The sequence below is a fragment of the Chiloscyllium plagiosum genome, chromosome 28 (assembly GCF_004010195.1).
Source record: "Chiloscyllium plagiosum isolate BGI_BamShark_2017 chromosome 28, ASM401019v2, whole genome shotgun sequence".
NCBI classification, from domain to species: Eukaryota; Metazoa; Chordata; class Chondrichthyes; order Orectolobiformes; family Hemiscylliidae; genus Chiloscyllium; species Chiloscyllium plagiosum.
Genome location: NC_057737.1, coordinates 40,074,540 through 40,101,571, shown reverse-complemented (window position 1 = coordinate 40,101,571; position 27,032 = coordinate 40,074,540). Strand labels below are relative to the sequence as shown.

Genomic DNA, 27,032 nt, shown 5'->3' with positions numbered 1-27,032 from the left:
TGCATTGTTCAATGTTACAGATGGTCCCATTCTTTGATGCAGGCAACCAACTAACAATGAAGTCATAGCCCCTTGAGCTTCATGTGTGCATTTGTAGCGGTAGCAAATACAGGTGGTTTAATGTATCTACATGTGTTTACTGATGGGAACAGGCAGCTCAGTTTGGAAAATGACAAGAAGCAGTTTCTAATTTGATCCTGCGTAAGCTATAACTCTGAGTTATGACAGCAAAAGGAAATTTACATAAGTCAGGCAAACATTTAAGCCAAGAAAACACAGTCTATTGCTCACAATGTGGAATATGGTGGGGATTCAAATTCAGTTTGGAATTCGTGAGGACGACAAATGTTGAAGTTTGCCTAAGTTGAGGCCGTAGGAAGAAATCTGCAGTGGTCCTCAAGGCCTTGGTGCAGAAAGCAGTGAGCAGAATTAGTTTGGAAGGATTTGAGAAGGTGGCTGTATTTCTTCCAACAATCAGGACAAGGAGCTGATGTCTTTTGGGAGAAGTTGAGGGCTCACTTGGCCAAAGGCTAATGTACAGTTCCTTGCAAATCTTGTACCTTGGTGCAGGCTAGAACATGGAGGTGAATTAACATACATTCTAGAGGGCTGTGGCATACTTTTGGATTGGTCCCTAAAAGATGAAAATGAGCTTTCTTGATTTTATTTGATAATGGAAATCTTGATGAGTGGAAAGGAACAAATAGAACTGAGCAAATACTATAAGCTAGCGAGTTTTGACAAAATTTGTAGCTCAGATTGTGGTTCTGGGTGTAAGTTTGCTCACTGAGCTGGAAGGTTTGGTTTCAGATGTTTCGTCACCATGCTAGGTAACATCGTCAGTGAGCCACTGGTGAAACATTGGTGGTATGGCCTGCTTTTTATTTATGTGTTTAGGTGACCTTGGGTTGCTGATGTCATTTCCTGCTCTTTTTCTCAGGGGTGGTAAATGGGATCCAAGTCAATGTGTTTTGTAGATAGAGTTCCAGTTGGAGTGCCATGCTCCTAGGAATTCTCGTGCATGTCTCAGTTCGGCTTGTCCTAGGACGAATGTGTTGTCCCAGTCAATGTGGTGTCCTTCCTCATCTGTATGCAAAGATACTAGTGGGAGTGGGTCATATTGTTCATGTATCCTGGTGGCTAGTTTTCTGCCTGTTTGTCCAATGTAGTGTTTGTTACAGTTCTTGCAACGTACTTTGTAAATGACATTAGTTTTGCTTGCTGTCTGTATGGGGTCTTTCAAGTTCATTAGCTGCTGTTTTATGGTGTTGGTGGGTTTGTGGGCTACCATGATGCCAAGAGGTCTGAGTAGTCTGGCAGTCATTTCCGAGATGTCTTTGATGTAGGGGAGAGTGGCTAGGGTTTCTGGATATGTTGTGTCTGCCTGTTTGTTTTTGTTGCTGAGAATTCAGCAGACTGTGTTCATACACTACATGTAACAAACACTATATTGGACAAACAGGCAGAAAACTAGCCACCAGAATACATGAACTTCAACTAGCCACAAAAAGACATGACCCACTCTCACTAGTATCTTTACATACAAATGAGGAAGGACACCACTTTGACTGGGACAACACATTCATCCTAGGACAAGCCAAACCGAGACATGCGCGAAAATTCCTAGAAGCATGGCACTCCAGTCGGAACTCTATCAATCAACACATTGACTTGGATCCCATTTACCACCACCTGAGAAAAAGAACAGGAAATGATATCACCAATGCAAGGAAACCTACACACAAATAAAAAGAGGACCATACCACCAGTGCTTCACCAGAAGCTCACTGATGATGTTGCCTAGTATGGTGATGAAACACCTGAAAACGAACTTTCCAGCTCAGCAAGCAAACTTACGTCCATATACGATAAGCCTTTAGAAACTATAGTGTCAAATTCATAGTGCTTACTTTGCTGAATTCTTTTCACGGTCAATAAAGATTGTTTTTGACTAGAAATGTAAAATCTTGTGACATAGCACTGTCATTTAATCACAGTGTTGGATTTCTTTTTAAACATTAATATTATCTGATAAGATCATAACAGTAATTTCATATGTATTGTTTTGTTTATTCCAGGTCTGCAAAGAGAAGTGATTTTAGAAAGACTCTCCAATATTTATTGCATGTTGTGTGCATTCCCTTTTAATCTTTCCTTCACTGAATTTTAAAAGAAACTGAGTTGTTGGTTACTCTCTTGTTAATTGGTCGCTAGTGAATTTCTGCACATCGCTACAGCTGTATCAAAGAGGTTTCTTGCAGGAAAGGACTTCTCTGTCCATTTAACCACTTAAGTGGAAAGCAAGAGATTTCCAATGAATTATTTATTTCAATGTGCAAAAATGTAAGTTAATGGGCCTAAGAGGATGGTGTTCTGCTTGAGGTTACAAGCTGCACAGTAATAGATAGAAATAGGTTTTCATAAAATAATGGTGATTGGGAATGTGTTTCCAGCCAGAAGCTCCCGTTTAGTTCCACATAAAAAGACACATAGTGGGAGTGACTAAGTGTTGAAATCTCAATTGACACCTTCCAACGATTTATGTATACAGGAATGGATACTTGGGGTGAATTACAGGCTGAAATCCAAACAAGGGATTCAGATGGTATTCAAATGTCAAAAACACAAGTACAGAAAATAATAAAAAGAAGCTGGTAATGAAATACGTTTTTCATAAGAAGATTAAAATCTGAGTGTGTAGAAGGCAGTGTTTCAGCTATATAAAACCCTGGTTAGGTCACACTTGCATTATTGTGAATACCAGACTTTAGAATCTATTTCAAGGCCATGGAGAGTCTAGAATGAGATCTAGACTCCAAGGGCTAAATTACCAGTAGACATTGCCCAAATTAGATTTGTATTCCCTGCAAGTTGGACAGTTATTAAAGGATTAGCTCAAGGTTCTCAAGTTATTAAGGGCAGCAGCTGGTGAGAAACTATTTCTCCCAGTTAGGTAGATTAGGACTCGTCTCGAAAATAGGGTCAGACCAATCAGAAGTGAAATTCAGAAGCACTCCTTCACCGCTTTTACATACGACAATTAATGCTAGATGAATGATTAATTTGAAGCCACAACTGATCCACTGTCATGATCTCGGTGACTGGTGGAACAAGCTCATAGAATTAAATGGCCTACTCTGGTCTGGGAATTAGCAAGAGGTTAGTCTACTTGCCCAACTATGAACGGTATTGCACAAACCTGTTTGGATCTGCCTTTTTAGCTGTGTTGCTTCTCCTTTCACATAGTCACGAGGTTCTTGTGCTGTTGCTGGAATAAACACAATGATGGTTACAATGATCCTGAAATCTAAATGATTCAAGCCACCAGTGGTACAGAAATACTTGGAAAAACAGGAGAATGTTTTCCACTCAACAACCTTTTCATCTAGAATTTCTCAGTGGGAGTAGAGCCCAGCAGATACACCATTCTCCTCCACTTATAGCACGGACTCCCATAGCTTTGCACTTGCACGATTGCCTGCCCTCTACCCATGATCTCTGCATTATGATCCCATAACTGAATGCCAAACTTGTGTTAAGAGCTGGCTAGGGACCAGTAACCTTTATTTTTAAAGCAAAGTATAGATCCAGGGGATTTGCTAAGAGCCTAAGGTCACAGGTTTCCAGTTTTAAACCAGAAACTATAAACTTCATAATAACTAGAACAGTAACTAATTGTGTGCGTATTGTAGATTGTGTTTCTAACACCCCGAATTAACATGTGATAAATGTGGATAATAAACTATTATCAGATGCCCCACAGTGCACATCAAATGCAATCAAGGCAGATCCCATGGACTTCCCAGCATTTCCACCCAGATGTTAACATCTCAGTGAATCATCAAATTTCATCGTAAACTTCACAAGGGATTACAAATTCTTCACTTTTGTCAGTCCAATCTCTGAACTCCCTTGCAAAAACTGCTCTGTCATTGAGTACCTCAATCAGTGCCCCTCTTCTGGTCCTCCTTTACCCTTGTTTCCTGGGTTTGTACTCTCTTAGACTCTAAAACTACACTCTCGTCCTCATTCAGAAGCATCTCCCCAGCTCGTCACTGACAGCGAGCTTCATCAAGCCCTAGGTTTCTGCTGGAGGGCCATTCTCACTTAGCTGCATCAAGCAGATACTGCTGATGGGCTGTTCAACCCCATCCTCTCACCTGCTCTTACCTATCAATGCCTGCAGGCTCTAAACCCCTAACTGCTTCCTCCAACAGAAAAACCAGTGACTTTTCCATTTAGTCAGCTTCCCAGGTCTTACTCACAGCTGACTCCGATACTTAGCTGCAAACTAATTCCAAGAACCTCTTCCAAAGTTCAAACAGCACACAGCCATTCAACTACCTCTCCTGAGTCTCCTCCACAGAATCTGTGTTCACTGCCTGTAGCACTCCAAAGGTGGGAGGTTCTTCTGTCTGTTTGTTTCTGCAACTAACATCATTCTAGGGGTGGCAGCACAGTGGCTCAGTGGTTAGCACTGCTGTCTCCCAGCACCAGAGACATGAGTTTGATTCCACCCTCGGGCGACTATGTGTGTGGAGCTTGCAAATTCTCTCCATGTCTGGATGGGTGCTCTGGGCTTCTCGCACGTCAAAAGATGTGCAGGATCGGCCATTCTAAATTGCCCATAGTGTCCAGGGATAGGCAAGCTAGGTGGCTTAGCCATGAGAAATGCAGAGTTACAGAGATAGCATTGGGTGGGGAGTTGGTCTGGGTGAGTGCTCTTCAGAAGGTCGATATTAACTCGATGGGCTGAATGGCCTGCTTCCACACTGGAGATCCTATAATTCATTAGTAATTCTGAAATGGTCGTGAATGACTTAGTGAAAACCTTGCATTAAGTCCCCTCCCTGCTGCTGGATAGATTTGATTGGACCTAACATTTTCAAAACTGTCCAATGTAACACCCTGAAGGTTATGTTCTCTCAGAGGGCTGGAAATGGATTTCATCATATCTGCCTGACAGAAACGAAAGGATATTTGTGCAAGGACTCCTGCCAGGATAAGAAGAGTTGACACTGGGTGGGTCACTGCATTCAGGATGGCAACAAAGGAGCTCACCAACCTAACTAGTTAAACTGGAAATAAGGCGTTCCTGTGCATTTCAAAGCATTCTTGCACATTAGGGCAGTAGACATTATAAAGCTAATTGTAGCCTCTTTCTGAGCATATTTTAATACTTCCTCCATTTTTTTCTCTTTCCACAAGTTCAAAAGGCTTTTGTCCTTAACTTTCTTTTAAGTTTGCCTTCCCATTCATTCACTCCCTCCCGCCCCCGAATGCTGTAAACACACTTTATCCCCTGATCTGTGGAGCAGTGTGGGAGCACTGTTTGGGTACATGCTGTTTCTAAGGAATGGTCCGGTTATATACACCAGTGCATCCCCAAGCACCAACATTTGTCTAAGAGTATATTATGGAACTGAAGAGCTCTGCTGAAACAGACATATCATCTTGTTTAAATTAACACAAGAACGTGGAGGCTGGGCTCAAAATAAATCTAGCCAACAAAAGATAACCCTCCTGATTTTCCTTCAGGTTTTGTTTAGGTTTCAAAGACTCCTTTTTCAGTCTCATTCACTCACTTAATTTGATCTGCGTTTTTGTCGGTATTTGGATTGGACGTGCACAGAAGCAGAATGGATCGTGTCTTCAGTGGAAATGCCACCCATCACATTTTCGTCTTCAGACTGTACCTGAACACCTGCAGTATTCATTTACACATGAATTTGCCAAAAATTCTCCTGCTTCCAATGAGGTACAGTATTCCTCAAAACGATCTTTCTCCACTTTCAGACCCGCACCTCCCCACTTTACGAACTGACACCTCCCTATGCAGCTCCTACCCCCCCTCTTAAGGTAGCTCTTCTCTCCTACTTTGTAGCCACAATCCCCCCCGCCCCGCCCCAAACCCCCCCCCCTCCTGCCCTTTCTTCCAGGTCACGAAAACCAGCCTTTGGTTGGAGAAGGCTCCTCACCATTTGGGGTGGCACAGTGCCTCAGTGGTTAGCACTGCTGCCTCACAGCACAAGGGAGCCATGTTCAATTCCACCTTCGGGTCACTATTTGTGTGGAGTTTGCACATTCTCCCCGTGTCTGCACCTGGGTTTCCTCTGGGTGCTCTGGTTTCCTCCCACAGTCCAAAGATGTGCATGTTAGGTGGGTTGGCCATGCTAAGTTGCCTCAGTGTCCTGGGATGTGCAGGCTGGGTGGATTATCCATGGGAAATATAGGGTTACAGGGTTAAGGTGGTGGATTGAGTCTGGGTGAGATGCTCTTTATGGGGGAGGGTTGTGTCGACTTGATGGGCTGAATGGCCTGCATTCACTCTGTCGGCTCTTTTGCTATTATTCCCTTCCATCCTAATTATGGGGGTGACTTCTCTGTAATTGGTCATCCCCATGGATGGACGCTCTCAGGAGATTTAAGGATTTCAGCCGCGGATTCGGTTGCCACCCCCATACATTTTGAGTGTCAGCCTGAGGTCAGGTTAGAGCAAACCTACCTGTTCTTGTGCTGCACGTAATATAGTGACTGTGACATCTCACAGCAGAAGGCAAAACTGGCATAGCATGTCAGCTATCAATTGCCAACACACCCATGAGGTTCATTAACATCCTGCAGGGAAGGAAATCTGCCATTTTTACCCAGGCCCAGGGCAACATGACTGACTCTTACCTTCCCTCTGAAGTGGCTCAACATGCTGCTCTGTTCCAGGGTAATTACAGAAAGACACAAGTGCTGGCTGCATCAGCAATGCCATTATCCCGAAAAAGAATGAAAAGGAATCTGACTTGGAGCGCGGAGACGGATGAGATGTGCAGTGACATCTCGTTCACGCGTTTCCATTGCTTTTGAAACGCACTTTACAAACAAGTCAAAAAAGGTTCAATGCTGATGCATCCAGGATTATTTGCACACCACTTCTGCTTGACCTATAGCTGAGGCTTAATCACATGACACAGCAAAATACAAGCTGCCAGAAGATTAAGACCATAAGACATAGGAACAGAAATTAGGCCATTCAGACCATCGAGTCTGCTCCACCATTCAATCACAGCTGATAACTTTCCTAACACCATTCTCCTGCTTTCTCCCTGTAACCCTTGATCCTCAAGGACCTATTTATCTCAGTCTTAAATATACTCAATGACCTGGCCTCCACAGCCTTCTGTGACAATGAATTCCATAGATTCACCACTCTCTGGCTGAAGAAGTTTCTCCTTATCTCCATTCTAAAAGGTCTTCCCTCTACTCTAAGGCTGTGTCCTCAGGTCCTAGTCTCTTCACAACATCTACTGAGCAGGCCATTCAGTATTCTGTACGTTTCAATTACATCCCCCCCCCCTTATCCTTCTAAACTCCATTAAGTGTAGACCCAGAGTCCTCAAATGTTTCACCACTCTCTGGCTGAAGAAGTTTCTCCTTATCTCCATTCTAAAAGGTCTTCCCTCTACTCTAAGGCTGTGTCCTCAGGTCCTAGTCTCTTCACAACATCTACTCTGAGCAGGCCATTCAGTATTCTGTACGTTTCAATTACATCCCCCCCCCCTTATCCTTCTAAACTCCATTAAGTGTAGACCCAGAGTCCTCAAATGTTCCTCATATGTTAAGCTTTTCATTCTTGGGACCATTCTTGTGAAAGTCCTCTGAACCTGCTCCAGGGCCCGTACATCCTTCCTGAGACACGGAGCCCAAAACTGTGCACAATAATCCAAACGTGGTCTGACCAGATCCTTATAGAGCCTCAGAAGTATGTCCCTACTTTTATATTCAAAAGAAATGCCATCATTGCATTTGGCTTCCGAACTACTGACTCAATCTGCAAGTTTATCTTGAGAAAACTCCCAAGTTTCTTTGCACATGACTTCTGAATTTTCTCCCCATTTAGAAAACAGTCCAGGTCTCTACTCTTCCTACCAAAATGCATGGCCTCATACCTTCCCATGTTATACTCCATCTGCCATTTCTTTGTCCACTGTCCTAACATGTCCAAATCCTTCTGCAGCTTCTCCGCCATCTCAATGTTACCTCTCCCTCTACCTATCTTTGTATGCTGGGTTTGAATGTGTATTCACAGCCTCGTTCAATCAATCCTTTGTCCCTGGTTAGTTGAGTCGAGTAGACAGCTGGTCTTTAGATTCAATGCCTGCACTAACTGAGGTTACCATGAAGGTCCTGCCTTCTCAGTGTTGGCCCTTGCCTGAGGTGTGGTGACCCTCAGGTCACACTCACTACCAGTCATCTCTCTCTGTTGAGAGAGGTAAGATCATCTGGGACTATGTGAGACTTTTTCAGCAGATGTGCCTGACCCATTCAAAAGAACAGAAGCATGAACAGTCAGAGGGAGATGGCTGGTAAAGTAATGCCAATGGGAGGTTTGCCAGGGTAAAGTCACTTTCATCTTCCACTACATCATCCCAGTCACCCTGTGTGAACTTTGGCAGTCAATGTGAAATTGTGCCAATCCCTTTAAGTGTCACTGTTCTCTTTCCAGTTTGCAGCTTTCACTTTAACCTCCAGGCAGTCGTTTCCTGTCATTGTGTCTCTCACTTCAACCTGTCCCATCTTTGGCTAATCTGCTCATTCAAGACTCTAACCCCATCCCGGAGACCGTCCCATTTTCCAGTGCCATCTGAGGTTGCAGTCCCTCAATTAGCCTGGCGTGATGTTGTCTTCTAGCAGGGTGCTTGACCTGAGGTGGCACTCCTGATACACTGTTCTACAATATGCCAATAACTACTTTAACCACACACGTACTGCCAAGTCTGCGTATGCTTCTGCCAAAAGCACTCACTATTGCAAAATCACCCCAGGCTGATCCCAGGTTTCTATTCTCCATGACAAAGAGTCTTTCTAAAGCTCCATAAAAAACAAAACATTCGCGGATGCTGTAAATCAGGGACAAAAATTTTCCAGCAATTTCTGTTTTCATTTCTAAAACCCCACTCCACTGCATCCTCCACCCTAATGTTCAGGGAACTCTGGGATCTGTTTGTCATCAAGATTGAGACCGTCTGATCAGCTGCCTCTCCCTTTTCCCTCACTTCCATTGGCTGAAATTTCACAACAGGTTCTGATCTAGCCTTGAACTTGACGTATTTCCCAAACCTCCCTCCAATTTCCCATCATAAAGTAAAGCCTTGCATTTATATATGACCTTTCACAACCTCAGGGTATCCCGAAGTGCTGTATCGTATCTTCCATCGGCTCTGTATGTCTACAGGACCCTACCTCCTGATCCAACAAACAGTTCCCCTTTTTTAGCAGATAATATTAATAGTTTCCACCACACCCCCTCAAATAATTCAACCCACCCTCATTTCTTATCCATGTGGTGTTTCAGCAACAGCTTTTTTTCATGAGGGGTTGTAAAAGACAGAGGTTCCGATTCGTCTGGTAAGGGTCTTTGCTAATGGTTAACAGATACTACCTTGGGCAACAATCAGGGAAAAGGTATTTAGGTTTTTTAAAAAAATACTTGTACAATGAAAGGGGAGTGGTCAGTTCTCCCAGTTCAGGGTTTTGTTTTCCCCTGGTTTGGTTTGGTTGTGTTTTGGTTTTAGCAAGCAGTCTATGCAAAGCTACTCATCAAAGCTACTGGGGAAAAAAGGTCCCCTTGATTCAACAGATCTCCTCGGCTGATTCCCTCTATCATCTCTCTAACATCACTCCTACAACAACCTGTACTTGAATTTACCTTTTCTGCCAAGGAATGCGTTTATGGGATGTTGCAAGAATTGGAACGGCTTGGTTAAGTTGTGATAGAGTCAGTTAGGTTTTGAAACAAGTTGTTATTCTAAATTCTATTTTTTTTTGTTTGTGTTTCATCCGGAGTGTTTAAATAAGTTCTGTTTCGCTTCAAGCCAAAAGGTTTGACCAGCTGCATCACTCCTGGGATATCTGCTCAATATCTGCCTAAAGCAACTGAAAATGTTAGGGTCTGGGCTACTTTTTGAAATATTTTGAAGGGGTCTGGCCTGGCTCATAACAGATTGGGGGCTCGTCCAGGATTTATTCTACAGTTCCAATTTGGGGTTGGGATTGCCGGATTCGAAGGGAGCAAGTGATAGGTGTTAGTCTCTACTGTTCAGGGTGCTGAATTTGGCTGGTTTAAACAGTGCTTGGTGGTGATGGCTCTGTCAGTCACAAAGCACTTTCTGGGGCTGGAAGAAGTGATAGGGGGTTTTACAAAAGGTGAACAAGGAAAAGCTGCTGCAATTGGTAAACAATCTGGAGTTGAAAATGCTAGAGTCTCTGAAAAGAAGTTGTGGTTATTCCAGCAATCGCTCAGCATTTACATTTGCTGGAAACGCCGTCAGAATCTTTGGGGATGGCTAAACTTCAATTGAAAATGAAGCATCTTGAGTTAGAGGCAAAAGGAAAAGAAAAAGAAACGAAACCATTTGAATTATGATCAAAAGCAGAAGAGAGAGAAAATGAGCGTAAGGCTCTAGCAGAACTAAAGGAAAAGGAGAGAGAGTTTGAACTTCAGGAATTGGTACTTAGACAGGAAAGTCAGCTTAAAAGGATGGAGATGAAGGCAGAAGATAAGATTAGTGAGGAAGAGCAATCCCATCGTGGCCAAAGGCCTGGTGGGAATCGGTTTAAATATATTGCTGAAATTTGGTGAGAAGGATGTCACAGAGTCATAGAGATGTACAGCATGGAAACTGACCCTTTGGTCCAACTCGTCCATGCCGACCAGATATCCCAACCCAATCTAGTCCCACCTGCCAGCACCTGGCCCATATCCCTCTAAACCCTTCCTATTCATACCTATCCAGATGCCTTTTAAATGTTGTAATTGTACTAGTCTCTGCCACTTCCCCAGGCAGCTCATTCCATACATGCGCCACCCTCTGCATGAAAAGGTTGCCCCATAGGACCCTTCTCAATTTTTCCCTCTCACCTAAACCTCATTCTGGGTTCTCCCACCCCAGGGAGAAGACCTTGTCTATTTACCCTATCCATGCCTCTCATAATTTTATAAACCTCTATAAGGTCACCCCTCAACCTCCAACGCTCCAGGGAAAACAGCCCCAGCCTATTCAGCCTCTCCCTGTAGCTCAAACCCTCCAACCCTAGCAACATCCTTGTAGATCTTATCTGAACCCTTTCAAGTTTCACACGTTAAACCAAATGAAGTGGTCAGTGACCTTGCAGGTTTTGGTGATCTAAACAAAGCCTGTAGTTAGAACTAGGGAGGTACTTGCGTCACTATCAGAGGAGGAATCTGGGGCCTATGAGGAGGTAAAGAAAGACATCTTAAGTGCACATGAGCTTGTGCCAGAAGCCTACAGACAGCGTTTCAACAATCTAAGGAGGGACATTGTCAAACTTCATTGAGTTTGAAAGGATCAAACAAAGTAATTTTGATAGGTGAATAAGGGCATTAAAAATAGAGCAAACCTATGATGCTCTTAGACAATTTAGAGGAGTTCAAGAATTCACTTCTTGAGGCAGTGAGAACTCATGTGGAAGAGCAGAGAGTAAAAAGGCAAGGTGAGCAGCTGAAATGGCCGATGGTTATGAATTGGTCCATAAATCAAAGTTTGGCTTCCAAAATCAATTTCAATCCGTGAGGGTTCCTGTGAGGGAAAAGAGAAATCCTCATGTGGAAAGAGAAAGGTAAATCTTGGTGAAGATCACAAGGATAAGTTACCACAAGGGTTAAAAGGAAACCTTAGCAAGTTTTGAGAAGATTTATAGCTCAGGTTGACTGTTTGGATGTAGGTTAGTTTTGCTCATTGTCTGTGTAGGGTCTTTCAAGCTAATTAGCTGCTGTTTTAGTGTGTTGGTGGGTTTGTGGGCTACCACGATGCCAAGGGGTCTGAGTAATCTGGCAGTCATTTCCGAGGTGTCTTTGATGTAAGGGGAGATTGGCTAGGGTTTCTGGACGTGTTTTGTCTGCTCGTTTGGGTTTGTTGGTGAGAAATCGGCGGACTGTGTTCATTGGGTACCCATTCTTTTTGAATACACGGTAAGGGTGATCTTCCTCTGCTCTGCGTAGTTCAAAACTAATGTCATTTACAAAATATCGTGCAAGGATCCTAATAAACACTACATTGGACAAACAGACAGAAAACCAGCCACCAGGATACATGAACACCAAGTAGCCACAAAACGACATGACCCTCTCTCACTAGTATCCTCACATACGAATGAGGAAGGACACCACTTCGACTGGGACAACACATCCATACTAGGACAAGCCAACCAAAGACATGCATGAGAATTCATAGAAGCATGGCATTCCAACCGGAACTCTATCAACAAACACATCGAGTTAGATCCCATCTAGCACCTCCTGAGAAAATGAAACAGGAAGTGACTTCACCACAGGAAATAACATGACCAACCGAAAGAAACCCAAACATATAAATAGAAAGCAGGAATTTTCAGCATTGTTTCGCATGAGGCCCACTGAAGATGTTACCGAGTAAGGTAACGAAACGTCTGGAAATGAACCTTTCAGCTCAGCCAGCAAACCTACATCCAAAAAGGAAACTCTTGAAGGGAAAGAGATGTTAAAAAGCTCTGGTGTTTTTACAGCAATAAAGTAGGCCACATAAAATTACAGTGTTGATTGGTTAGGAAAAGCACTGGGAAACCAGATGTAGGAAAACAGGATAAGCCAGTTAATTTTGTTGGAGTGGTAATGGAAGGTACAGTGAAAAAAGCTGCGCCAGATCATACCAACTAGTCAGAGGTTGATTCAGGAGGAAATGTCAGATCTTCTTAAACCATATGCTTGAAAAGGTAAAGATTACTCACATTGGCCAGCAGCAGTAGGCGAAGAGGTTACAATATTGAGAGATACAGGATCCTCTCAATCTTTGATGTTGAAAGAGGAGGAGATATGAACTTCCGAAGGAGTATTGCCGGGAAAGTTATGAGTAAGTGGAATTCATGGTGAGACAAAAGGTGCTCAATTATGTAGAGTGAGGTTAGAGACTGTCCGTGAAAAGTGGAGAAGTGAGTACTGGAAAAACGTTTAACTCCAGGAAAACGATTTGTCCTTGCTAATGATATAGCTAGTGTGCTGCCTACTGTGGATGAAAAGCCAATGGAAAATCAGGCAACTGAGCTATTACAGGAAGAATATCCTGGGATTTTTCCTGACTGTGTGGTAATGAGGTCACAAAGTCATCAGTTAAAATGGGAGAGTTACAGCAGAAAGGTGAAAAACTGAAGTAATTGTATCAAAAGACATATACAGAAAAAGAATCTGAATGCACCCCTGTATGTTAGTCTCTTAAAAATGATGCCTTAATGAGGAAATGGAGCCCATCACATATTCAGGCAGATGAGAAGTGGGCAGAAGTTCATCAAGTTGTATTGCTAGTGGGTTATAGAAAGAAGGTGTTGCACGTGGTGTATGAAACAGGTGTACCCAAGAACTCTGTGGGAAGCTAGAGAAGTGATTGTTGGGCCTCTTGCTGAGATATTTGTATCATCGATAGTCACAGATGAGGTGCCGGAAGACTGGAGGTTGGCAAACGTGGTGCCACTGTTTAAGAAGGGCGGTAAAGACAAGCCAGGGAACTATAGACTGGTGAGCCTGACCTCGGTGGTGGGGAAGTTGTTGGAGGGAATCCTGAGGGACAGGATGTACATGTATTTGGAAAGGCAAGGACTGATTNTTGTGAAACTTGAAAGGGTTCAGAAAAGATTTACAAGGATGTTGCCAGGGTTGGAGGATCTGAGCTACAGGGAGAGGCTGAACAGACTTGGGCTGTTTTCCCTGGAGCGTCGGAGGCTGAGGGGTGACCTTATAGAGGTTTACAAAATTATGAGGGGCATGGATAGGATAAATCGGCAAAGTCTTTTCCCTGGGGCCGGAGGGTCCAGAACCAGAGGGCATAGATTTATGGGGAGGGGTTAAAGATATAAAAGAGACCTAAGGGGCAAGTTTTTCATGCAGAGGGTGGTACGTGTATGGAATGAGCTGCCAGAGGATGTGGTGGAGGCTGGTACAATTGCAACATTTAAGAGGCATTTGGATGGGTATATGAATAGGAAGGGTTTGGAGGGATATGGGCTGGGTGCTGGCAGGTGGGACTAGATTGGGTTGGGATAGCTGGTTGGCATGGACGGGTTGGACCAACGGGTCTCTTTCCATGCTGTACATCTCTATGATCTAAGTAATTTAGGGGAACGACAAACTCAAGCTAAAATACAAAAACATTTTTACTGGCCTGGACTGCACAAGGATGTAGTTGAATTTTGCCGACATAATGTACATTACTGCAGTCAGTAACAAAACCTGTTAGCACTGCTGCCTCACAGCACCAGGGACCAAAGGTCAACTCTAGCCTCGGGCGACAGTCTGTGTGGAGTTTGCACATTCTCCCTGTGTCTGCGTGGGTTTTCTCTGGGTGCTCCAGTTTCCTCTCACAGTCCAAAGATGTGCAGGTCAGGTGAACTGGCCACACTAAATTGCCCATTAGGTGCATTAGTCAGAGGGAAATAGATCTGGGTGGGTTACTCTTCAGAGGGTCGGTATGGACTTGTTGGGCTGAAGGGCCTGCTTTCACAGTGTAGGGAATCTAAAGTAACCTTTAACAACCATTCTTACATTTTAGGAACCTTTTACAAAAGTCTCAATTGATTGTGTAGGACCCCTACCTAAAGGGAAAAGTGGAAATCAGTATTTGTTAACAATAATGGATGTGTCCATGAGATTTCCAGAGGCCGTTCCCCCATTATACAATATTACAGCTAAAAGGATTGTAGAAAGGTTACTCAAATTTTTCACCAGACTACCCACACAGATACAATCAGAACACGGGTCAAACTTTGCATCAAAATTACTCGAGGTGTTTGTGGACAGCTTAGGAATAAAACAATTCTAATCTACTGCGTACCATCCAGAATCTCAGGGAGCACTAGGAAGGTGGCATCAGACATTAAAGACCAAGTTGAGGGCTTATAGTCAGGACTATCCGGATAATTAGGAGAAAGGAATTCCGTTTGTACTTTTTGCTATCAGAGATGCACCAAATGAATCAACCAAATTCAGTCCAGTTTAATTAGTTTTTGGGCATGAAGTGAGAGGACAGCTGAAAATTGATTAAGGAGAAATTGCTAAGTCAGAATTCAGAGACCACATATTTGGACTGTGTCAAAAATTTTCGGGCACGATTAAATAGAGTAGTGCAGTTGGCTAGACAGCATTTGAAAGTATCACAGCATACAATGGAACAGGAAACAGACAAGAAATCAAAAACTTGCAATTTTACTATCGGAGATAAGGTGTTAGTGTTACTTCCAGCGATAGGTGAACCTTTAAAAGCAAGGTTTAGTGAACCTTATCAAGTCAAAAGGAAATTGAATGAAGTGAACTATTTAATAAGTACTCCAGACAGAAAGAAATCTCACAGAGTATGTCATGTGAATATGCTCAATAGGTATTTTGACAGGGAAGGAAATCCAAAGGAGACTGTGTTGGTGTTTACAATAGAGAGTGAGAAACCAAGTTCAGAGGATTCTGAATTGGACATTCCTCAAATTAAATTGGACAATGAGGAAGTTGTCAAAAGTTATTGAGTTTCCTTCCAGAGAAAAATTGAAATGACCTGAAAGAGTTATTAATATCATACGGGGAGATATGTGGAAATAAGCTGGGAAGTACTAATCGAATTATGCATGATGTAGATATAGGAAATGCTATTCCAATTAAGCAACATCCTTGTAGGCATAACCCTCTAAAGTTGGCACAGGTTCAAAAGGAGATTGAACGCACGCTCCAAGACAACTTTACTGAAGTGAGTTACAGTTACTGGACTATCGCAAAGTCAATGCAGTTACAAAAACTGATGCACATTCAAACCCATGTTTGGAAGACTGTATTGAAAAGGTGGGACAAGCCACTTATATTTCTAAGTTGGACTTGCTCAAAAGGATACTGGCAGGTACCTTTGTCAGAAAGGGCGAAGGCAACTTTGACTTTTGTAACACCGAATGGACTGTATCAGTTTAAAGTCGTGCTGTTTGGTATAAAAAATATGCCAGCCACATTTCAGAGATTAACCAATAAGGTCATTGCCAGACAACCCAACTCTGTCATATATTGATGACCTGGTGATTTTTAGTCTCAAATGGAAAGGGCATTTGCAATATTTATCGGACTTGTTTGATCGACTTCGGAAGGCAGGCTTGTTGGTAAACCTAGCTGAAAATGAATTTGCGAAAGCTTAAGTCACCTTCCTGCGCCATGTTATTGGATATGGACAAATGCCCCACAGGATGCAAAAACAAAAGGTAATTTGGGAGTTTTCCATACCATTGACAATAAGAGCAGTTCTACAGTTCCTGGGATTGAATTTTATCGAAAACTCGTACCAAATTTTAGCAGTGTGGCTGCTCCACTCACTGAATTGCTAAAGAAGGGCAAGAAGTTTCAGTGGACAGCCGACTGTCAGAAGGCATTTGACAGTCAGAAAGCTGTGTTAACCACTGCCTCGGTATTAGCCACACCTAGCTATACAAAGCCATTCAAGGTGGCTATCGATGCGAGTGATGTGGGTGTCGGTGCTGTGCTCTTGCAAGAAGACGAAGAGAAGATAGAAAGACCTATAGAAAGACCCGGGTATTTCTCCAGGAAACGGAATATTCATCAGCAGAAATATTCAACAGTTGAGAAGGAGACTTTGAACTTGGTGTTGACAAGACATTTCAGTGTTTATATTACCAATAATGTATCTGAGACAATCATATATACTGACCCTAACGATCGGGGAGAAATTTAATGTCAAATATTCCAGACTGTTGTTCCAGTGATTGAATTTGAAAACTGTGCATGTGGCAGGCTGACTAAACGTGATTGCTGATGCATTGTCAAGACTTGAATGAGAAACCGAGGCGTTTGGTGGCAGGATTAAATGGACTGAAACAGAATGGAGTAGTGCATGTTTCCATGATTATTGTCAATGTAATGCATATGCGTAATGTAGTGCACAAACAGTTTAAGATTAAAGGGTTTTAAAATGAAGCCATCTTTGGATATTGATGGTTAATTTTGTTTAAAGGGGGTGGTGTGATGCTGCTGCTCTTTTAACAAGGTTATGTTGTCCTTGGTCATTTTTCGGGATGTTATAAAGTCACAGGCTCCAAAATGTCTAGGTTTCAATGGGTTTTAGGGCCAATTTGATTATAGCTAACAGATACTGCCTCAGATAAAATGCTCTTAAGTTTTTAAAAAACACTTGTACAATGAAAGGTGAGTGACCAGTTCTCCAGCTCAGCTTTTCTCTGGTTTGGTCTGGCTATTCACTGAAAGCAGTCAGACAGTTGTGAAGCTGCTGGACCCAAGAGAAGCAGGTCTAGGCTGACTCTCCCTCTCTCTGACTTCTCTCCGTAACACCCTGTGTTTGATTTTACCAACCAGGTTCTAAAGATTGCACCCCTCTGACCTTAAACCTATGCCCTCTAGTTTTGGACTCCCCCACCCTGGGGAAAAGGCCTTGACTATTCATACTATCCATGTCCCTCATGATTTTATAAGGTCACCCCTCAAGCCTTTAACGCTCCAGGGAAAATAGCCAAAATGAGAGGCTGAATAGGCTGGGGCTATGTCCATTTCATCAGATTGTCTATCCAGCAGTAAATGAGCAGCAATCTTCCCCAATTAAATACCAGGAAGATTGAAGCCTCTTCAAACTGTTCCACAAGCTCCACTCATTAACTGTTGTAAAGAGTCTGAAAGCTTGGAACAGTTAATGCTGAGGAATGGATTAAACCTTGCCCAGATGATGATATCATATTGACATGGGCGTGGGAGCAGTTTTCTCTCTCTGGGGTCTCCCTCGTAGTTTCAGTGACAATGTGCATGAGCCAGACCCTTGTTTCTTTCATGAAATAACCTACATATTGTTTAAGATGAGAACATCTTCTCATTAGACTAACAAATGGTTTTCCTCATCTACACTGGTCCAACCAGGTTCTAAAGATTGCAGCAGTAAATCTGCCATCTTACACCAGGACAAGCAGTGGTGAGAATTCATCTTCCAACAGAACAATTGCTTTCAGGCAATTCACAGAGGCTCAGCCAGACTGTTCACTACCTTGATGCCACATCAGACGAGGAAAGCCGTTTCCAACATCCCAAGCTTCCCATCATCAAGACTGCCTGCATTTCATCACCTGATTCAACCTGTGCCTCAGCTCACTTGATGCTGAAACCTTCAGAATTCACTACTCAAATAATCCCTTGGCTAAACTCCAAACTGTTCACATTTCAAACTTCACTGCCTACCTCTCAACTTACACTGAGTCTCGTTTACCCATTACTGATCACCTCAACATGCCCCCAAGAGCTATCTTATATAGGTTCCGGTTTAACAACGCCTCAATATTAATTTTTGTGCCATCCTCCAACTCTGGTCTCTTTAGTAATCTGATTCACGCCACCACTGGTGGCCGTTTCTACAATTGTCAAGGTCTTAATCTGGGAATTCTCTGCATAAACCTCTTTGCCTCTTCTCTGCTTTAAGTTGCTCCTTAAAAGCTACCACTCCATCCCAGCCTTGGGTCAATTAATCTCAATTATTTTTCTTCATGTAACTTACGGTTGAATAACATGCAAATGAGCACATTGGGACTTATCTCTTCAGTAAAACATCTCTCCACACATTGTTATTTTCTCAGGTTGATTTTGGAGGCCACACCACCATCCAGTGGTGAAAGTGAATATAGCATGTGCAAGGACTCAAATGGAGTGTGCCATATAGACCTATATCGTCAAGAAGTTTAGATATAGATATGGATGTGACTGAGTTTATCAATCTCTTTGTAACTTCTTTAAAAAAAATTAGCAAACTTAGTATCTCACTACATTTCTAACTTCTGTTCTTCAATCAGGCATTCTGATCTGAAACATTGCTGCAGTGTTCCATTCCAGGATTAAAAGACCCTTAAAACTTTACACAATTTTTTATTGTGCAGAGTAAAATAAAAACACAGAAATGTAATCTCCCTGCTCATTAAGGTGCACAGTACTCGACTCCGATTGTATGTGAGTCTTTTGCCAGAGAATGCGAGGGAGAACAAATCAGAAAACAAACAAAAAAAGATGGAAGTATACAGTGATGCCTGACCATTTAGATTTGAAAGAGATAATGCAGGCCTGACCAATTAATCACACATTGGGCACATTTCATACCAGGATATTCCTTCAGAGATTTCAGAGCTCACTGTTATTTACCGTCTGACACCATTGCTGCGGACCACAATGGATCCACACCATCACCCTCTTAGTTCACGTATGATCTAAATCCCTAGGTGGAGATCATTTCACATGTGAGCAAGACAGGGACGGATTCATTGTAGACTGCCTAAGATAGGCCCAGGCAGCAGAGCAAGATCCAGGAACTGGGAGCAGATCCTTGGTATCACCTTTTAACCCAAGCACTGGAGTCAAGAAAAATAAACAAAGAAATTAGAAGCATTTTAAATTTAAAAAGCACCAATTGCACTCAAAGCTGGTATTTCTCAAGAACATGCTCTCAGAATGGGGACATTTTGAATACGGCCTTCATTTATGGTCCTTCCTAGTTTCATAGAGTTGGATCAAAATGGAGTTTGTCTCCTCATCAGGGAGGTTAGGAGCTAATGTTATTGATATGTGACTGCAGTCACAATTGGGTCATTAAAGGAAAAATCAGATTTCTCTCCATGAGGAGGGATGAGTGAATCTGTTGGATATTTACAATTACTATATCCTTGTGGCCACTTTTGCTGATATTACATTTTAATTTCCAGAAATTTATTTTAAAAGTCTGAACTCAAATTCTCCAACTGCCAGAACTGGATCTGACGGTTTGCTCCACCTGAGCTGCTGCATTCTACTTTCTTACCTACTGCATTCTTTTTCTCCTTACACGATTCTTGTCCTTCAAGTAGAAGTTGTGGTCTGCAAGCATAATTTCAGCATATTAATGAGAAACCTAACTTCAATCAAATAAAAAGCATCGAGTTATTTTCAAACCAAAAGCATCAAGGGAAGAAAAATCTCCACAAAAAGCCTGCGATGAGGAGGCTGATTTCAAAATTACGACCAATGTCCCACTGCTGGTAGGGTTTTACAGCATTTCCAGTCAGGAGTGCCTGATGGGAAGGATGCCATTACTACGAACTGTTAGAGTTTAATCATTCCATTCAGAATCCTGGATCCCAAATAAGGGAGGTGTTCGTTAGTTTTCCCACAAGTAGAAACTTGGAGGAATGTTCTTGAACGATATCAAAAGTATAGATGTCACAAGCTAATCTATAACCTCGTCAACTGGAAAGAGAAGATGGAGGCAATGAGGAGGGAGTAGGGGTGGATAATTTTATATTGCCAATGGATAGAAAGGAGATCTTCTCCTCCAGGCAAGAGATGACAAGGGGACATGATTTTTGAATTCGTGACTGGGTTCTTTCTTTTTGGGAATTCCTAATTTAGCAAGATAATGGAAAGCGGTCAGCTTTTACTTTTACCATGATTGATTCCTTGGCTAACTAGGCATTTAGTTGCTTCCAAGTGACTTTCAAATGGCATATATTCCTGAAGTAACATTCACATGCACAACCCTTTCTACTTGACACTCTGCAGCATACCCTAAATTCAACATCTTCTAACCTTTTATCAGTTTTCTCTTTGAAAGCAGCTGCTGGTATAGCAGAACAGGCTCATTAACCAGGGACGAGGGAGGGCATGAGAAGTTCTTCAAATGGTGAGAATTGATTTTTTGTTTCACATGCACTGTCCTAATGAAGGTGTGGGGCTGGGAGCATTTTTTCTATCTCAAGGCTTGCTCCAGCATCATCAAGCAGTTACTCATTCACCGCGTTTCTGACAATTCTTACTTTTTGATGATAAACTGAATGCCCTCGCTCGCTTCTAAAATCTTCTGGAGTTTCGAAATTCCAAAGCAATTGGGTCTCCTGAATGGGATACCCTCTGGCAAACCGTCCACAAGCAATTCCTCAGGATGGGACTGGAATTTCAAATAGGGGATCTTCACTGGATCAGAAAGCCCCATTGCTTCACCTGAAATAGAAATGGCAGTGGTAACACCTTTAAAGGCTGAATGAGGGCGGCATGATGGCTCAGTGGTTAGCACTGCTGCCTCACAGCACCAGGGACACGGATTCGATTCCAGCCATGGGCGACTGCCTGTGTGGAGTTTGCACATACTCTCCCTGTATCTGCGTGGGTTTCCTCCAGGTGCTCCAGTTTCCTCCCACAGTCCAAAAGATGTGCAGGTTAGGTGGATTGGTCACGCTAAACTGCCCATTGTGTTCAGGGATGTTTTGGTTAGGTGCATTAATCAGGGGTAAATGTAGGGGAATGGGTCTTGGTGGGTTACTCGTCGATGGGTCAGCGTGGACTTGTTGGGCTAAATGGCCTATTTCCACACTGTAGGGATTCTATAATTCTTTATTGTGAGGAGAAGAAAGAACTCCAACAGTGCAGTCATTTCCAAGCTAAGTTTAATAATCAAGGCCTCAAGTCTCTAGTGTAGTTCTACCTGGTAAATGATATGCAATATTAACAATGCCTTCTAACTCACCGTACTTTCTGTCGAAAAGGATTTCAACCTGCTTCCTCAGTTGCGTTATCTTTTCATTCCATTCTTCTGAAGGAAAGTACAGTATCAGAAAAGTCATATAATAGCTGGGACATCAGTCAGAAAGCAAGATTAGTATCAAGGTAATTTAGTGACAGTTAGACATCAAGATCATAAAACACAGGAGCAGAAGTAAGCTATTCGGCCTATCAAGTCTTCTCCACCATTCAATGTGATCATGGCCGATTTGATAATCCTCAACTCCACCTTCCCGCCTTTTCCCCATAACCCTCGATTTCCTCACTGATTAAAAATCTATCTCAGCCTTGAATATGCTTGTTGATCGAGACTCAACAGCCCCTGTGAAAAAGAAAGCCACAGATTCAACATCCTCTGACAGAAGAAATTCCTCCTCACCATTTCCTGTACGGGCTGCCCCTTATTCTGAGATTATGCTCTCTGGTCTTGGACTCCCCAAGAAGGGGAAACAATCTTGCTGCACCCACCCTGTCAAGTCCCTAAGAACCTTTAGTTTCAACAAGGGCGTCTCATCTTCTAAACTCTAATGTGTATAAGCCCAACTGACTCAACATCTTCTGACAAAAATTCCCTTCCATATCCACGATCAACAGAGTGAACCTTCCCTGGGCTGCCTCCCTTATTTTGGTAAGGGAACTAAAATTGTCCACAGTATGCCAGCCAGTGCCTTGGATAGTTCGAGCAAACCTTCCCTATTTTTATTCATTCCCTTTCAAAGGCCAACATTCCATTGCCTTCCCTATTGTCTGTTGAAATTGATGGTAGCTTTTTGTGAACTTATGTTGTAGCATAAATTCTGCAATCTTTCTCCACGTAAATAATATTCAGTTCCTCTATTCTTTTTGCCAAAGTGCATAACCTCACATCTTTCCAGATTATCTTCCGGCTAAGTTTTTCCACACTCACTTAACCTTTCTATTTGCCTCTGCGTCATTCTTAACACTTGCCATGCACAATACCAGACACCTTTGTCCTTCATTACCCCTTCATGGCTGGGTGTTCTATGACTCTCTCACTGTAGGGCTATGCTATCTCACAATGCTATTTGCTGTCATTGTCCACATTAAACAGAGGAAGAGGACAGGGCCTGTTCAGTCCAGTGTGGTAGAGAGCAGCCACTTTTCCAGTCTAACTACAGAAGTCTCTTGTAGTTAACAAGGTCTAGTTTATTGCATTGCAGCAGTTCATTACAGGTTACAAATATGATTGTCTAGGTTACAGAGACCTGATATTAGGTCTCACTCTTTCGAGATTTATATGGATTGGAGCACAGAACTATCACATCAGGTGATGTTTATGGCACCCCACAGCATTAACCCTTTCACTAACTACTAAGTCACATCTCTCAGTATCTTTGAACAGATAATTAATGCAAAACCTGAGGCAACAGCCTCAGTCAACTGGTAACATTCACATCAGAGTTAGAAGTTTGTGAGTTCATGACCAACTGCAGGTCGGAACTCAAAAGTTAAAACAGAAAACCGAGGGAGTGCTGCCCTGTCAGCGGTGTCACCTTTACAGAGAAGCACAACAATCTGTCTCACCTCTTGGGTGGACATAAACACCTTGCAGCAAAAAAGAGAATGCTTCCTACTATCAAGGTGAAGATCTCTCTCAACCAGCATCACTGCAAACAGATGAACTGTTCATTCTCTGTGGGATCTTGCTGTGGTTGCAGCTGCTGTGAGATTGGGACATCTTGAAACCACAAGCAGCGTTACAGAAAGACACATTCTTCTTTCTTTCAACAGATTCTTCTCCTCCTTTTGTTTTTGGGTTGCTCTCTGTGCTAAGTTCCGATACCATAATCACAAGATCATTCTCCAGGGGACTTCCTACCAGCAGCATCTTATCAGCCTCAAATGGCAGTTAAGAGTCACAAATTACTGACCTTTCACCAGTACATGTTGATCTTCATGATTAGAAGCATTGTCCTGTGCAGCATCTGAGGTCAGAAACAGGAAACAGGTCAGGGCTGCAGTTAGTCACAGATATTTTGCAGGACATTTTCAGTGATCCAGAGACAGAAAACTTTCTCTGACTGAACAATTTGAAGTATATTTGGGCTTATCTCCATGCCAATCGTTAGCTTCCAGGACTGTCCCCATGGTGTTACGAGTTAAAATGTGGCTTGTACAAAGCAGCACGACAAAATTGGAGTCACCGCGTTCAGCTATCATAAGCTAGTCATTAAATAGAGAAACTCACACTCAGCACTCAGCTTTCATAAGGCCAGTTGGCTTCAGTTGTAACAAAACACAAGTGCACAGGATGATCTGTAATTAAAGGCAAGGGGTACGACCAAAAAGTTTCACAGATAACATGACCACAGGGTGGTAAATCATGAAGAGAATAGCTGTAAATTGCAGAAAGACATCAACAGATTGGTCAGCTGGGCAGAGCAGTGGCAAAGCAGAATTAAACGTGTGAGGCAGAGAAGATTTACTCAGATGTTACCTGAAGGTTGAGTGATAAGGAGAGGTTGCATAAGCTGGGACTTGGTTTCTTTGAGTGTAGGAGACTGAGGAGTGATCTTATAGAGATTTCTAAAATCATGAGAGCCATAGGTAAAATAGATAGGTGATACTTTCTCCCCACAGTAGGGGATTCTAAAACTAGACAGCATAGGTTTAAGATGAGAGGGGATTTACACAAAAGAGTCCAGAGGGGCAATTTTTTTCACACAGATGGGTGATGAGTGTTTGAACGATCTGCCAGAGGTAGTGGTGGAAGTGAGTGCAATTTTGTCATTTAGACTGGTACATGGATAGGCTAGGTATGGAGAGATATGACCAAACACAGGCAAATGGGACTAGTTTAAACTGTATGGGCAAGTTGGGCCGAAGGGCCTGTTTCCATGCTGTAGACCTCTGCAACTAAATCCATGGGGAGAGCTAACAAGGGATTTCACTATGAATGACAGGACCTTGGAAAATACTGAAGATCGAAAAGATCCTGGTGTGCATATTCACAGATCGCGTAAGGTAGCAGGACAGGTAGAAAACTTGGTTAAGAAGGCATATGGTATACGTAGACTTTATTAGTTGAGGCACAGAATCCAAGTGCAGGGAGGTTATGGTGGAACATTCTAAGATGCAATCAGGCCACAATTGGAGTGCAGTTCTGGTCACTACATGATAGAAAGGATCTGACTGCACAGGAGGGAGCTTTATGGGGATGGTGATGGAGTTGAAGGATTTGAGCTGTGAGGGTAGATTGGAATAGGCAGGAGTTGCTTTCCCAACAGCAGTGAAGGTTGAGAAGGGACCTGATAGATGCATATAAGATTATAAGAGGCAGAGATGGGGGGGGGGGATAGAAAGGCACTTTTCCATTAGTAGAGGGGTCAGTAATCAAGATTTAAAGTAAGGTGAAAGGGAGAGTGGAGGAGCAATGTATTTTCACCAAGAGGGTGGGTGAAGTCTTGAACACACTATCTGAAAGAGCGGTCAAGCCAGAAACCTTTGTAACATTCTAAGCAGTATTTAAATAGTCACATATTTCCATAATGTCCAGGAATAGGGACCAAAAGCTGAAAAATGGAATTAATGTAGCCAGATTTTTGTTGACCAGCATTGACACAGTGGGCTGAATGGCCTCCTTCTGTGCTACAAACATCTATGAAACTCAAGTCCACAGCACATACAGGTGCTGGGACAGCTTAGCAGTGGTTAGGAGTAGATCTCAAACCAAATCAGACGGTCTGTGCCAGCTGGAACTGTTTCCAAAAGGCCCATCTGCCAGGTTCATCCACCAACAGAGCAGCCCAATAGTGAACTATTGGGATGGAGTTGGGGCCGGTACAGCAGAAGTATAATCTTTATTTTTGAAGAATTCAATGTAAAGTCAGCTGTGGCTCAAATGGCAGCAAATGTCCCTCTTAATCAACAGTTTGAGAGTTCAAGTCCTGCTCCAGAGTTGAAACACAAAAATTTTTTTTAGATTAGATTACTTTAGATTACTTTACAGTGTGGAAACAGGCCCTTCGGCCCAACAAGTCCACACCGATCCGCCGAAGCGTAACCCACCCATACCCCTACATTTACCCCTTACCCAACACTAAGGGCAATTTAGCATGGCCAATTCACCTGACCTGCACATCTTTGGATTGTGGGAGGAAACCGGAGCACCCGGAGGAAACCCACGCAGACATGGGGAGAACGTGCAAACTCCACACAGTCAGTCGCCTGAGGCGGGAATTGAACCCGGATCTCTGGCGCTGCGAGGCAGCAGTGCTAACCACTGTGCCACCGTGCCGCCCAAAAATCAAGGCTGAAATTCCAGTGCCCATACCAGCAGAGTGCTACACAGTTGGAGTTGCTATCTTTCTGATGAAATGTTAAACCGAGTCCTCGGTTTATGTAAAAGATGCAAGAGATCCAAAGACATTACTCTGTGGTTTTGGTCAATATTTTACCCTCAGTCATCATCTCTTCGCAAACTATGTAGACCTTATAGCCTCATTGTTTCATTGAGGAAGTTTGCTGAGCATCTACTGATGACCATGTTTCCTACAATAGAGCTACACTTCACAAAAAATGTACTTCATTGGCTTTAAGGCACTTGGAGATGGCTGGTGGTCAGGAAAAGTGGTATCTGAAAGCAAGTCTCTTTTTGAATCTATCGTCACTAAGTTACAAGGAGAGGTCAGGCACCTGACGGCGATTCCAGCAATATGCTGGGTTCCTCAGAGGGGGACTTAGCCGACAGGTTTTCACTGATGTCTTCCGAGGTCGTATGTGGATCTGTCGGGAGAAGCAGAAGAACAGGTTACTCCGTGAGAGTGAACCGGCTGGGACAGTGGATGATCTACAGCTTTGTGTAATCCCACTCTCTCACTTTTTCTCTCACACACATATATTTGGTAAAATAAACAGCAAAGAAAAATGACCAATCCCTCATGTCCACTCATGAGTGTTTCACTCAGGGCTGCCACTTTAATAGCACAGCAGCATTATTTATATTTATTCACACACTGCTTGACCAATTCACTGCAGCATTCACTCCCCTCTATCAGGCTGCAGTAACTACCATACTTCCCTGCTCCTCACTGTCAGCTCCTGGCTTTTAACAAAAGTAGGGCATTAATCAGCAGCAATCTCCATCAGGTGACTATTGCAATCCTCTGAAAATGTTCCTACCTGCTGTCTAATGTCACCTTTACCAATAAAAAAAAGTGCAAAATGTGGAGGAATGCTCTGAACATACAAAATGATACAGAAAATATCTGGTTATGTATGGTTTTTAAAATATGCATAGATAAGTAACATGATTGCAAAGTGCAATAAGAACAAGGACAAAAATCTGGCTGACTCAGCTCTTGCATCTGGTTCATCTTGTCCCTGAACTCGAACAACGAATAGAGAAGCAGGATGACAGTTTGGTGTCAGTACTTCCTCACAGACATCCTTGACTGCTACAGGATGCTATTTTACAGAA

General features: G+C 42.8%; 1 protein-coding gene across 7 annotated transcripts in view; it reads right to left on the bottom strand.

Moving 5' to 3' along the window:
• The window catches only part of gtf2ird1 (GTF2I repeat domain containing 1), a 210,664-nt gene that overhangs the window by 51,438 nt on the left and 132,194 nt on the right, over positions 1–27,032 (bottom strand). For 6 of the 7 annotated variants that reach the window (XM_043718738.1, XM_043718735.1, XM_043718734.1 and 3 more), the window contains 6 exons: positions 26,249–26,338; positions 23,485–23,538; positions 21,558–21,623; positions 20,851–21,034; positions 19,860–19,915; positions 3,200–3,268 (listed from right to left, as the gene is read on the bottom strand). In XM_043718738.1, the coding sequence (XP_043574673.1) occupies positions 3,200–3,268; positions 19,860–19,915; positions 20,851–21,034; positions 21,558–21,623; positions 23,485–23,538; positions 26,249–26,338 (519 nt within the window). The remainder of the gene's footprint in view (positions 1–3,199; positions 3,269–19,859; positions 19,916–20,850; positions 21,035–21,557; positions 21,624–23,484; positions 23,539–26,248; positions 26,339–27,032) is intronic. The other variant, XM_043718737.1, reaches the window with a different exon arrangement.